Below are 15,119 nucleotides of genomic sequence, written 5' to 3' on the forward strand. Positions count from 1 at the left end.
AAGGGAAAGATAAGTGTACACACACACACTCGCACACCAAACAATCTTATTACATTTATAAAGTGTCCTTCATGTACAAGGATCCTAGGGCACTTCACAAACCATTAAGTAAAAAGTAGAAAAAATGTCTTTAACTTAACCTTAAAAAATATCAACTGTTTCTACACTCTGGAATAGCAAAGTTGGGGAAGACTTTGTAAGCAGCTAGCACTGATACACACATACACACAGATATGTTTTATCAATTCCCTACCGTTGAGTGTGTCAGTGTGGACTTTGAGGTGACGCTCGCAATTGGCCTTCGTTGTAAAGGCAGACAAGCAGATCAGACACACAAAGGGCCTCTCTCCTGAACAATACCAAACCAAGGCAGTCATTAGTTTTGGGTCGTGGTCTTTGGTCAAATCTTATTACCTCACACAAGAATGATTATTCACAAAGCAAAGTTGTAAATGTTATTAACTTACATACTATGTGCTAAAATGTCTTATTAATAATCCATTAAAGTGTTAATACAGCATTAAACATGTCCTTCTACCAGGGAATAAATCTTTTTGTAATTGGCAGCGGCAATGCAAAGTTGTTTGAAAACTGCAATCCCACTGCCACCTGTACAGCTAATGCACAGAAAAAAAAAGTTTAACTAGTTTAAATGTGTTACTACAAATCACCTGTAAAACATCTGCAGAATTATTACAGTTAACATGAACCTAACAAGGTAGAAATGTAAAAGGATTGCGCATTTATCCCTTGGTGTATCTCAATACAATGCATCCCTTTCCAGGATTACAGACAAACATATTTCAACACACATAACCCAAATAACCTTGAATCCTGTATAACCTTGAACTATGAATCAGTTTGCAATTGCAACCTTGTTGGCTTCAGTCTGGTCTTTTCATTTGAAGAACCTGCTCATCACTTGACCACTGTGTGAGTCTGTCCCATTCAGTTGGAGATTCTCTCTATTAGAAGCAGTTCCTTATGAAGGGCATTTTACTGTGTCTTACCGCTGTGAGTGCGCATGTGTATCTCCAGGGAGCTGGTGCTGGGGCAACTCTTGTTGCAGTGTGGGAAGGGGCAGACCCGCTCGTTGGGGTACGAGTCTTTGGGCTTCTCTGGTGGAGGGGAGGAGTTCTGCTTCTGCCGGCTGGCACAGTAATACATCAGGTGGGCCTGGAGGTTCCTTGCGCTCCTGTACCATATCCCACAGTCCTTACAGGGGAAGATGTCCTCTGGAATACATTTTTATTATTTTATTTAGACAGACCAGTCATAAATATTATAAAATGTCAGTTACCTGCTGTACACATCACCAGAAAATGACTGGCTATAAACCCCACGCTACAGGTGTCAATACCATGACCTGCATCCACAGTTAAAAACAAATGCTTATGCCTAGTTAAAGTGGCTCCCAAGATGTAGCCTTCGGTAGGTTAGACAAAAATGTGTCGGCTAAAATGTGCAACCATTGTACACAACTGTCCAGTATATTGCTATTTCTTTGTCAAACAAAACTAAATATTTTGCATCTGTTTAGAACTGAATTAACAGATGCACATTAGATGAACTATTTATCTTTTTTTTGTATTTCTAGTCTGAGAAACACAGTATATTAATTCCAGCTTTAGGCATTTTTCAGAAGCTTTTTGAAGGTTAGCAAAAGAGGAATGACAACCATTTTGAGATGCTGTCTGGCAGATCAGCAGTTAAAAGCATGGGTTGAAATAACATGCCCCTACACTAACACACTGCTTGAGGTCCTTGAATGAATTCAATGCAATATATATTTTGTCTATTGAGATTAAATGAAAGTGATATCTAATGCCGAATTCCCTTAAATGTTAAACTCAGTTTCTATTCTCTACTTTTCCGCTCTACGGACACTTTTAAAAAATATATATAGAAAAGACTCGGCATCACAGCAGGTTCTCTCCCGCACGAAATGCTCTTTGAGAAATGTAATTAAACACTAGGACCACAGCAAATGAATTTCTTTAGATCTATATTTGGTATTTTGAAAAAAGAAAAACATGTTTTAATAATAACAAGGGGAGACTGTACTAGCTTCTGTCAACCTGTATCGATATAATTAATGATACATAAGCTGCTCAAAGTCCCATCATAGAAAATGTGGCTCTTTAAACACTTAAGACAAAAGAAAGAACCTCCTGTGTATTCAGTATACCTGTCTGTACAATACAACAAACAAATAAGCAAACAAACAAACAAACAAACAAACAAGACCAACACACACCAATACTGACGACTGCTACATACTCAATCTGCAAAGATACAGACTATCCAGCTCTGTGTGGTAATGTATCAGTTTTATTTTCTAAATACTATCATCTTTATTTTAGTCAAACCAGGCACAGTTATTAATTAAAAAGTGATGTTTGAAGATTGGAAAACTGCAGTTTTACGTGCAAAGACCCTTTAAATGTATTATATTAGCTTAAAACATTGCTTACAACACATTCTGATAAGGATGTTGCCATATATTTATTGAAATTTGAACAAGTTTCCAGTCTTAGCGGTTAATATGCATGAAGACGGATGTCCAAATGAAAATGGAACTCTTCATTACTTGATTATTTCATAGGAAACCATTCTGAATATGTGATTTGTCATTTAAATTCTTATTGTAGTACATGAAATATACAAGATGGCCATTCATGAAATAACAGGGATATAGAAATATCAGTTACTTGTCAATATGTAGGCCGATGTTTAGGTTATACTACCACCAGGTGGATTCAATCTGGAATTACAAACTCCATGTTCAAGTGGGTTCAAATCTGATGGTAAGATTTGTTTTCTCTGACAAAAACTGTGAATATGTCTGTTTAATCTTCATCAATATTAAAACGTACTATTCTTGTAGTTAAAAATATTGCTTTTCAGGAAATACACTATTTCCCCCAATCAAAAAAAGGTAATGCTATAAAGGATTATATACGTTTCTTTTAGCATAGCATTTTACAGTAAATTAAATCAACAGAATGTTTCCTAAATGCAACATTTGTCAATTTAGCGTTAATGTAAGAATATTAAAATATTGTTTAATAAATATTGGCAAACTCACTGTTGACAACCGCAGTAGCTAGGATTGCTGCCATCCCGGCCTGCTGGGGCAGGAGCTGAATGTCAGGGTGCAGGGCTGCTGGGTAGGTGGACTCTGTCTTCAGTGGAGAGGACCCCTCCCCCTGACCAGACACCAGGACGGCCGTCACACTCTCCCCTTCCGGGATCACCTGACTCGTCTTACAATACAACTCATCACCTGCAAACACAACAAACACGCCGCTATCAACTGGCAAGCGGGTTCTGTATTACCCAAGCTTTACCTCAAGAGGGAGTGTCGATTCAAACCCTTTTTCAATACTAGCACCTCAGTGAACACCTTGATTGTATTGGTCAATCCAAGCACACCTCAGTTTGTTATTGGCTTTTTCTTGAGTGGTAGTAGCAGGCACCTCAGTGCTCCACAGACGCTTTAGCTAATACAATCAACCAAATATCATAATTTCAACATTAATCTCCTCCACACCAAGACAATGCAGTAAATTAATTCTCAACTATCATAAGTCGGTCATATCACTGAAAATCGCTTATAGAAAACCGATGCATTTACTGAGGTGCCAGAATTGAACATTTCTAAAGCATACCTCAAAGGGAGTTCATGAGTAGGGAAAACAGTTCAGACCATCTGTTTGGTCGTGGATAAGCAGTTGAATATGAAAATGAATGGTACCAAAGCTAGGAATTCAGGAATACGACTGGCCCAGTTTATGGTTGAGGCACTTGGTTTCGGATTGGTGCAACGTTTCAATTCTCAAACCAGACAAAACCTACCTTTGCTGTAGATGACGACATTTGCTGCTGTTCCATCAGAAGTCAAGGAGAGTCTGGTGATCCAGCAATCTTTGTCATCTGTCACAAGTGTGATTCTGGGTTCCTGGTGAAAAATGCAGAATGAAGGCTTGGGGTTGGAGCACCAGAAATGCATAGACATGTCCAAGTCTAACCTGCTTTACAGAAGAGCAGGCTGGTATAGACAAGATAGCACATTATACACAGTCATTGGATGTCATTTAACATGTAAACAAATTAGGACAGGTTTGACTGCACAAATACATACACTCAAGTTACTCAAACATAGCCATGGCATCCCACACAACAGTTATTCTGCAATGCATACAGTAGGTGGCCAATCTTTCTCTTGTAAAAGATTAAACACAATACATCTGCAGATTGACAAGCTTTTTCCATGCATATACTGCTGAATTTACTAAACCTTTTCTGTATTTCTTTTGGTGTGCTCTTTACTGTGCTTTATCATAGTTAAATATGGCTATTACATACTTGGATGGTTTACCATGCTTGCACTATGTTTTACTACACTTTGCTATGCTTTAATACCAAGGTAAACTTTTGAAAAATACAGCTTACTAGTGGGGTTCAAAGTTGAGTTCCTTTAGCAACATGCACCCACAAGCGCTGCACGGTTGTAACCATTTGTTTCAGACTAAAATCGAACAAGATTGTTTAAGGAGGTAAAATAACACATGGTGACACAATAATAGAGTACATTTACATACAGGTTCAAAGATTTGAATTTTAGTTTTGAATGAGCAACAGCCATTGGATGACAATCAGTTCTGCTAAGATTATTCATTAGTCTCTGATTAAACGTAATCTAGTAACTGTTCCACACAGAGACAAAATAACTCATCCCAGGTGTTTAAGGTAGAATAACATAGTAAAGAAGGTTTTAGCTGAAGCACACCCAATTGCATAATGGCCTCAACCAAGGTTACTACTTCAAACTCAATACAAGACATTGAAAATGAGAATTTAGTGGGGACATTTAATATAGTAATGAATATGTGGAAAATACAGAATAATTACGAAAAAAAATTGGCAAGCATTCCAATCAGAAAATAGTTAATGTGTGGTAATGTGTGTAAAAGTATTGCTATATATGCGGCGCTGTACTTCCTAAATGATTCACAGTTCCTGATGGATGTCACCAGTCCAGAAGGTCCAAAAAATGTATATAGTTTAATAGGAATTCAAAAGCAACTCAAATGTCAATTCATACATGAATACTGTGCATTTGAATTTCACACATACACAAACTGTTATCAATTAATCAATTAATGTTTGTGGGTTTATCAAATACATCTGTTTTTATATATGTTTACCAGATATATTTTTTTGATGGTAATATTGATGGCAAAATGAGGGGAATGGGGTACCAAGTATTGCAGGAACCCCCCCTTCCCCGCGCAAGTAACCCACTATGATATTTCTATTGTATTTGTTTTTCTACCTAACCCACAATAGTACAGTTACCAGACTTCCCTTTAATTATTATTATTTTTTAAAAATAAATCAGTTGCATATCTATTTGAAGTGGCCATGCCAGAATTTTAAATTACATTTCTCTTCATTGCATGACCTCCCAGGGGGAGGGGCTGAATCCGACACTGACACCACTCCCAATAATATATATATACCACTACACACAAATGTTCTAATCATAATACCAATGAACTGGACATGTTTATTTAATTGTATTACAACTGCATAGAGGTAAGTGTTTCAAATACCACATGACCTGCCTAGTCAATGAAATAAGATGATAATATTATATATATATATATATATATATATATATATATATATATATATATATATATATATATATATATATATATATATATATAGACACACACACACACACACATTATATATATATATATATACACACACACACACACACACACACACACACACATACACACTATAATCACCAAGAACTGCATCGGTTCTTCACCAGAACTAAAATCTTAAGCTCTTGTGAAAAATTCTTTGAGGTGAAGATTAAGCCACTCTTTGGCCTGTGCCTCTTATGAATATTATTCAGGGGAGAAATGTTTTAATCTCTCTGATCCCTCAACTGCTGCCTGGGTACCGATACGAAATCTAATTATGTGGTCTGATATTAACCCCCCCTCAGACTGAGACTGTCAAATCCTCATCAACTTCCGCTTATCACACGGAGCAACACCCTGTTCAGAGTACGACAAAACAGGAATGATAATTTTTATTTTATGTTTATATATATATTTATTGTTATATTTTTACATGTCTTTGTATTTACTTTCTTACCCCCCAACTGTTATGATTGTTTTTACAGTTTGTGTAACAAATGACACAAAAGAATCAAACATTTTTCAAAAAAACAAAAACAAACACAGGAATGCTAATGATGCACGATTGATTTATTTTTGTGTTTATTTAAAAAACAAAACAAAAAAATTCTAATGTGCTCTTGTACTGGTACTTTGGCAACAGCCTGGGAAGTAATGAACTTGTTGCCAGTGTTTAACTACTCAACTGCTGCCGTTAGACTTGTCCTGTACTTACAATAATGTACCTGCAGTTATGAACAGTATAAACACATGCAGAACAATAAAAGGCATTTGCTCAAATACAGGTGTCCATGGTTTTCTCCATTCCTGTGGTTTATGTCAGCAACTGAACTGTACACATTCTTGTGTTATGTTTGCAATAAAAACATTTCATAGGAATAAAGGCGTTGTCCTAATTACATTTGAATGTAATGCAATTAGACTTGATTTGTCAATTGAAGTAAAAAGTGTTCTGCTTTCAGTTTCCAAGCTGCCGTGATGCAAGTATTCTCCAATATTGGCTAATTGTACAAATTCAAGTTTTGTACTGTAAACTTTCAAACAATTTGTACTGCAACACACACAAAAAAAACATAGATACAGAGTCATGTTGTGGTAACTGAGTAACTGCTGGTGCCACTACTACTTGGCTAGATCAATTACAGACTTTGACAAATGGCCTTTGTTATAGAAGTAGCAAACTGCTGTCCCTTTAAATCACAAATAGATTGGAGAAACTGTATCGTCCCAAACAAAGGGTTTAGTGTCTGGGCTGAAACACTCGGACCGATAACTGTCTGAAACTCTATCTGCTATACATCCGCTGCTGCAGTTGCCTACGACAGCCCATGTCTGCCCCCTCCCCCTCCCCCTCCGCCTCGCCTCCCCTCCCCTCCCCTCCCCTCGAACTTTACAGCACTTCTAAGAAAATATAATTAAAATAGATGAGATGCATGCAAATAATATGTAAAAATATAAAACATGTTTGAAAGAAAAAAGATAAGAAATTCAAAATGAAACCACTCTTGGGCCCATGATGGGCCCGTCTGATATAATGGACAAGTCACTGTTCAAATGCAAATGATAAGAGGCGGTTTGGACGTCTGCAGTGCGGTTGAAGTTTAGCGTTTCCTGAAGACAACAGGAGCATTTAACATACCTGCTTGTCATCAGAAACCTGGGTTTTAGGAGTTAGACATAACTACTAGAAGACAAAGGCTACTGTCAACAGCCACGGCCACAGCCAAAACCAAAATGCACTGATCCAAAGTACTGTGCCATCTCCCTGTCTACAGACTAGGGGGATCAGAATCTCAAAGCCAACCATTGATTTGTATAAAGAAGGAAAAACATTGAGTGAAATAGCTTGCATCACTCAATTTTCAAGGTGTGGTATCCGAAGCATAACACTATGTAACACAATTTTTGTTCCTGGGTAGTAAGTGTTATTTCCTAATTGCTTATGTCTCAAAAGTATAGAAAATGGCTATTATTCCCCACAAACTTTGCTTTTGTGACCAGGACAGTGATATTTTGAAATTTACCTATTTCCAATGAGAAAACGGCGAATTTGTGTCTTTCCGTTTACATAAAGTCAGAAAAAAACAACATATGAATCCAAATTAACATGTATTTATACTAAAGTAATACAAAAATGACTACAAAAGATTTAGAAGTGAGTAGTGTTTTTGGTTGGGGTAGTATGGGTTTCTCTCCTCAGCTCCACCTCTGAAATTGTCATCTGGATCTACAACGTCTTCCTCGCTCTCTGACTTGCTGCTCTCTTCTAAAGACGGCTGCTCTCTCTCCGGAGGAGTGGGTACGGGGAGCTCATGGCAGTGTGGCACCGGGGCGATGGATGAAGGAAGGTCCGGATACGTGATAGCAGGTGCATTCTTGCCAGTCCGACGTTTGGAAGGGTCCACCATGCAGAAGTAGCAGTTGCTTGAGTGGTCAGTGGGTTCCCGCCAAATTCTTGGGATAGCGAACTTCATGGCTCTCTTTTCCGCTCTGTACCATCCTACAAAAATACATTTATTTCACCCATGACTAATGTGTAAGAGATTCTCGCAACATTTTTCATATATGATATATTTTTTTCAATAAAATTGAAAATTGTAAAACATTTTAAAATTAAAAACTTTTACCATTTAAAAAATTTTAACAAATTTTATAACATAAAATTCCGAGCAACAATTGTCCATCTTACCTTCCAGAGTTTTTTTGCAGTGCTCGCAGGTTAAATGAGGTGCCCAGGGTTTGTCCTGATCCCTGACAGGCATGCCGAAATATGCCTTGAAGGCCTCACACATCTTAGCAGATGCTTCCACGGAGTACTTTTTCGCTGTTTTCTTGATAAATTGGCCGCAGACATAGCAAAATGCGTCTGCCCGATGCTTGCAGCCTCTTGATGCCATCTCAGAAAAATGCAGATATGTATCCACTTAGGCAGCTGGAACTAAACTGAACTGGTGGGCTTAAGGCCCCTGTATTTATACTACTATTTATATTACTGGAAAGTTCTAGAAAGTTCTAGAAGTTACTCCAAGTTTACTCAGCACTGAATCTATCTGGAATGTTCTGGAAAATAGGTAAATTTCAAAATATCACTGTCCTGGTCACAAAAGCAAAGTTTGTGGGGAATAATAGCCATTTTCTATACTTTTGAGGCATAAGCAATTACGAAATAACACTTACTACCCAGGAACAAAAAAAATAAAATAAATTTTACACGGTGTAATCAACAAGTACAGAGAAACATCATCTGTAATTGACAATCCTAGGACTGGAAGACCCAAAAAGCTGTCTAACAAGGATGAGCAATAATTGAAGATAATATCCTTAAGGAATAGAAAGAAAACAAGTATTGAATTGACAACAGAACTGGCAGAATGCACAGGTGTTGTTCTCCCTCCATCAACAGTCCAATGCACCTTTGACCATTATTCTATAGTCCAATATCTGTTTTTTTTGTGCATATTTTAGACTTTTAGTCTTGTTCCCCTTTAACAGAGGTATTCTTACTGCAACACATCCTTTAAGTCCTGATTTCAAGAGTGACTTTCGTACTGTTGATTTGTTGGACAAGGACACCTGTGCCTTCAACCCCAGAGCTGAGGATAGGTCCTGTGGACTTCTCCATTTACAATTCTCCACATCTATGAACTGACACAACTTTGTAACCCCAGCTTTTACTATTAATTTTATGAAAGCCTCAGACTCTAATAACTGTACTTTAAAAATAACAGGATCCTCTAACAACCAGTAAAAATCAAGAGCTTCTTCACCTATTTTCACCCTCAAACTCTGCCACACCCTCAGCAGACTCTGGTAGAAAGGGGGCAGTTTAGAGTAGTCAACTTTAGCAGTATCCATGAGGAAAAGCTGTTTGTCTAAACCCAGCCCTCCAGTCTGACGCAGTAAAAGCAAAGCCAAGTCTGTCCAAGGAGGTTTCTCACTGTTATATAACAGCTTCTTTACAGTTTACAGCCTGAATGCTGTACTTCTACTGGACAGGTCCATCAATCCTTACCCCCCTTCCTGCAGAGGCAGGTACAGCACGCTCTGCCTCAACCAATGTAACCCATCCCAGAAAAAACTCTGCCACAGCACAGAGGCTGCCAAGTTATTTATAATTAAAACTCTTCCCCTGTAAGAGAGCGTTGGTAAAATCCAGCGCCATTTCTGCAGGCGCCCTTTCACCTTCTCTAAAATTCCCTTTTCTCAGCTGCCCTCTCATTGCCCAGATACACTCCCAGGTACTTCACCTCCTCCCGACTCCACTGCAACCCACCCGGCAAGACCGGGGGCCCAGATCCCTGCCAATCCCCTACTAAAAAAGTTTCACTTTTTTGCCAGTTTATTTTAGCTGATGAAATTCTCTCAAAACTTTTCTGGCTTTCATACAAATGATTTACATCTGCCTGATTATTTACAAAAACAGAGATGTCATCTGCATAAGGGTAGTTGATGTGGCGTGTTGTTTTTGCTTTCCATGGAGCAAAAAACAATTATAACTTAATTTTATTTTGATTAAAACTGTGTCACATAGTAAAAGGCTTTGTATTTAATCTAAACTATATGAAAAGTTACAAAATGCACAACAGTTTTGGGGGGAATTTTGAACTAAACATGATCAATGTCCACTGGTGTGACTGTTATGAAGGGCCGCAAAATTGAAAAACATTGATAATTTTAAGAATAATTAGTAAACGTCCACTCTCAAATTCCTGGCATGTCAACACAGAAGTGTATTTATAATAATGATATTCCTCAAGTCTATACATGACATTTTTAAATAGTTATGATAGGTTATGTGTTGTTCGCAAAGAGGATGTCCTGCGGTGTGACACCATAATGTGATTTTAAAATGTGCATTTACTTGGACACCATTGCAGAGAAAAGGGTCCTTCCTCAATCAGGAAGTATAGATGACATCGCTGGAGCACATGGTGTGGCCAGGGGGTGAATTTTTTTTTATCATAAATGTATCAAAATATTGCACTTTTCTAACACTGCCCTTTGTGTCCATCTGTTACATCCTTTGGTGTGACACCTTTTAAATGAGAATGCAAAAAAGTATACCTTTTTAAATCATTAAACTATGAAAAACAATGAGAAAAAAGTCCAGTGAGTTAAAATGGAATGCTTGAGAATCACCACAAGGCCCCAAAATGGCCAAACATCATGAGAAGTCCATTGGTGTGACAGATATGTCCACTGGTGTGACACCATTTTCATGTCACTCCAGAGGACACAGCTGTCACACCAGTGGACATGTTCTCATAATAAACCAGTGTAAATGGTGTTTTACAGAGTTATTTGCACCAATTGAATATCATGTTGAACATTTTAAGTGATGTGGGGTACATTTTATGCAAACTAATTATTTTTCAAACAAACATTAGCAAATCATTACTTGTTATTCCTGTTAAACCTCTAGTTTCACAGAGTTGGCACATTTCACAAGTCTGCTAAGAAATAAATAATAATAATAATAATAATAATAATTTAAAAGATTGTATGGTGTTCACACACTTTTGAGAGTTTCATAAAATATATTTTTGAAAGGGGAAAATCTCACTGCTTCTTGTTTCTTCCTTTGGTGTGACACGGTGTCCTTTGGGGTGACGCTTATAAATAAGAGGGCAAAGAAAAGGTTAAATCCAAAATAAAATATGAAAATAACTGTGGAGTATGTGGCAGGTAATGTCATTATACCGCACAAGTAAATTCATGGATTTTTAACAATGTGCAGAAAAATCGCAGCAAATCTTTCTCAAAATTTAGTGGGAGACACCCGGGTTTCACCATTATAACAGCAAATTCTGTCTCATTTCATTTGATAATCAAAAGATAGTCAATGATCTAGAAACAGGAGTAGTCAAGGATGAAGATAAACAATTTTGTTATCAAAATGAGATTACTTGAAATGTTACATATACATATTTTATGGTGTCACACCGCAGGACAAATTCAAGGCACTGGTGCATTAAAAGGTTCATAAAATTGGACTGAAATGTAAAATCCAAGGTTACGACATATTTGTTTGAGAACTTCAGACTCAATGTAATGCAACTATATGATTATATGAGAATTTTTTTTTTTTTCAATTTCCGGACATGTCTTTTTGTCAACTACCCATAAGAAGATACTTTTATTGGCTGGGCTGGATTCCCTGGGAGCCCTGTTAAAACCTCTCTAAGTCTGTTAATAAGAGGCTCAACAGAAAGAGAATAAAGCATACCTGAGAGAGGACAGCCTTGCCTAATACCCGTGGACTGGGAAAGGTGCACTCAGCACCCCGTTGATCTTCAGCAAACTGAAAGTGTCACAGTAGAGGAATTGCATGTGGGATATAAATCCCGGGTCAAATCCGAAGGCTTCAAATACCCTCCATAAGTAACTGTGGTCGACTCTGTCAAAGGCTTTCTCTTGATCAAGACAGATAAGCCCTGCAGGGAAACCAAAAAGCTTGGAGACAGCCAATGTGTCTCGAAATAAAAAAATATTACCAAAGATGCATCTATTGGGCACACAGTAGGTTTGGTCAGAATGTATAACATGACCCAACACAGTGCTTAGCTTAGTCTGTTTGTGTGTGCCTTTGAAATTATTTTACAGTCCGTACACAATGACACAGGCCTCCAGTTCTTTATGCTGCACAAGTCTCCTTTCTTTGGCAATAGTGTGATTATTGCTCTCCTACAACTCAGAGGCAACTCTCCTTTCTCCAAGCTTTCACAGTAGACTGCATGCAGATCATTTCTTAACAGAATCCAGAAAGTTTTAAAAAATTCAACTGACAGCCCATCCATTCCTGGAGCTTTTCCTCTTTTCAGACCCTGGAGGGCGTCAGAGAGCTCCTGCAACATTAAAGCCCCATCCAGCACTTCCTTTTCCTGTTCAGGGATCCTCGGTAGTGCCTCCAAGAAATGTTGGGTCTCCTCCGACTGACCACCAGCCTCCGCTGTGAACAGTTCAGAGTAAAGATCCATAGCATATCGTCGGATCTCCCTGGGCTCCATCAACTCTTCTCCTGACAAAGTTTTTAGACAGTGGATGGCTTTTCGCTGCGCACTCTTTTTCCCAACCCCCCCCCAAAAATTGCGTAGGTGCATGAATTTCTGTGAGGTGCTTCACTCGGGACCTCACCAGCGCCCCCTGCACTTTGACATTCAGCAGCTCAGCCAGCTGCTGTTTTTTCACTTTGAGGTCTTGAATCAACCTGCTATCGGGATTGGACTGCAGAGCTCCCTGAAGCTCCATCACGTCCTTCTCCAGCTCTTCCAGAGTCTCAGTCATCCTCTTTGTGACATTAGCAGTGTATTACTGGCAAAACAACCTGATCTGCACCTTTCCCACATCCCACCACTGAGGTAGGGAAGTAAAAACAAAACAGTCTTCTGCTCTCTCCACCTTTCCCAGAAAAAAAACACACTTCTTAAAATGGGTGTCTTTTCAAAAGCTGAATATTAAAATGCCAGTAGGACTGTCCTGGCTTCAGAGAGGATAGCAATACATTTATACTTAAAAGGGAATGGTCAGATAACCCAGCTGGGGAAATAAAACACTTTTTGACCAAGTTAAAATGCTGTTTAAAATATAAAAATGGTCTAACCTGGCCATGGACACATCATTATTATTAAATTTAACCAGGTATACTGTTTATTTCAACCATTAAAAGTTTCGCACACATCAGTCAACTCGCATTTGTTTAAAACCAATGCAAGCTCTCTGGCAGACTGAGGGTGTGGCTCAGGATGGTTTAAAAGTACAATTAAAATCACCTGCTAAAAACACCCTGTCCTCACCATTACAGTCATCTAAAATTTGATCTCAAATCTTTTAAAAAATGAACCGTTTCTCTACCATCATTCGAGGCATAATCATTAATAAAAACAAATGAATTGTCACCGATTTTCATTTTTACTTTAAGAAGCTGTCCTTTCAAGACTTGATTAAAACCTTCTGAAAATAATACAGCCATCCCAGCGCTTACATTGGACCCGTGGCTAAAAACAATCTCCCCCTTCCAGTCTCTGGTCCAATCTACTTGATTTTTAATATCAGTGTGCGTTTCTTGTAAAAGGTCACTTTTACATTTTTCTGACCAAGATACTCAAATAAAGCAGTTCTATTTAGTTGATCTCTACACCCATTAATGTTTAAGGATCCAATTGTTATAGAATTCACAACAGGTAGAGAAATAGAAAAACAAACAGGAAAAATAAACAGCAAGCACACAGAAAAGAAAAATAATATTTTCCAATCCATTTAAAAAGCATTTTTTTTTCAACTGTTTACTAACTTTTGTTATTACATTTTTCAAGCGGCAGCGCTCTTTTTCAGTGAGGTTAGAATCGGACGCTTTTTGTAAAGTGAAACTTGCCGATAATAAAAACATTAAGATTTGAAAAATGATCCTCAACATTAGCTCCTCTTCTTCCTTTTGTAATCTCTAAAAACTGTTCTATACTGCTGACGCTATACCCTGCTCCAGAAAGAGAGGAAGCTGATGTCTGGGGTCAGTCAGTTAGACTAACCTCCTCACTGTCTATCTCTGAGCTCTCCTCTGGAGTCCTGCAGGCAGCACTAACACTCCACGGCACTGTCGCTTCACTCTGCTTAAGCTGAGGACCTGTATTCAGTTCGGCCACATTATCATTTGACACATTTACTTTTTTCTTTGCAGCTCCGTCAGCTGTCCTTTTCCTCTGCCACTTCTTTATAGCAGTTTTAAATTCAAAATTTGACCCTACTATTTACTCTTCCATTTGTTCTACTGGATTTTCAATACCTCCTGTTAATCTTGTCTGTTCCTTATTCAGTGTCTCCTCACTTTCCAAAAGAATCTCTGTTTTCTGTTTCAGCTCTGCAGACACACCCTCTCCCTCTGCTTGTTTGCTACAGCCAGGTTTCTCATGGCGCGCTCCGCTTCAACAGCGCTACCAGCTACAGTCGGAGCAGACTTTCGCCCCTCCTCACTGCCTTGTTTTTCAATGACTGTCAACTCACCCACAATCGCCTCAGCACTACTTTCTTGAGCCAGCAACTCATCACCCTGAGTTTTAGTTTGCATCTCACGACTACCACTCTCTGAATTGCTGGGGTCCTCAGAGCCACTCCTGGCTTCCTGCACCTTTGTATGCCCATTTTCCTCTCTCTCTCTCTCCCTGCCTGTGCTCACTCTCTTTTCCTTCCTCCTTTTCTCCTTTATCATTATCTTTTTCGGGGTAATTCCTAACAATGTGCCCCTCTCTACCACAGTACAGGCACTTCATTACATCAGTGGCTGCAAAAATGATGTACTGAGTTTCCTCTATTTTAAAATTTGAGAGCTACATTTAGTTCTCCGTTCACATCTTTTAAAATCATATTGACTTGTCTGCGAAACGAAACAATATGCTTTAGCTT

At 38.4% G+C, this 15,119-nt stretch overlaps 1 protein-coding gene across 3 annotated transcripts in view; it reads right to left on the bottom strand.

Annotated features, from left to right (window-relative positions):
- Window positions 1–15,119, bottom strand: part of LOC117424609 (zinc finger protein ZFPM1-like) — a 101,995-nt gene that overhangs the window by 9,255 nt on the left and 77,621 nt on the right. For 2 of the 3 annotated variants that reach the window (XM_058992558.1, XM_034041140.3), the window contains exons 5-8: window positions 3,859–3,961; window positions 3,089–3,286; window positions 1,011–1,235; window positions 254–349 (exon numbers count right to left, since the gene is read on the bottom strand). In XM_058992558.1, the coding sequence (XP_058848541.1) occupies window positions 254–349; window positions 1,011–1,235; window positions 3,089–3,286; window positions 3,859–3,961 (622 nt within the window). The remainder of the gene's footprint in view (window positions 1–253; window positions 350–1,010; window positions 1,236–3,088; window positions 3,287–3,858; window positions 3,962–15,119) is intronic. The other variant, XM_034041141.3, reaches the window with a different exon arrangement.

Source organism: Acipenser ruthenus, chromosome 19 (genome assembly GCF_902713425.1).
Source record: "Acipenser ruthenus chromosome 19, fAciRut3.2 maternal haplotype, whole genome shotgun sequence".
In the NCBI taxonomy this organism is placed as follows: domain Eukaryota; kingdom Metazoa; phylum Chordata; class Actinopteri; order Acipenseriformes; family Acipenseridae; genus Acipenser; species Acipenser ruthenus.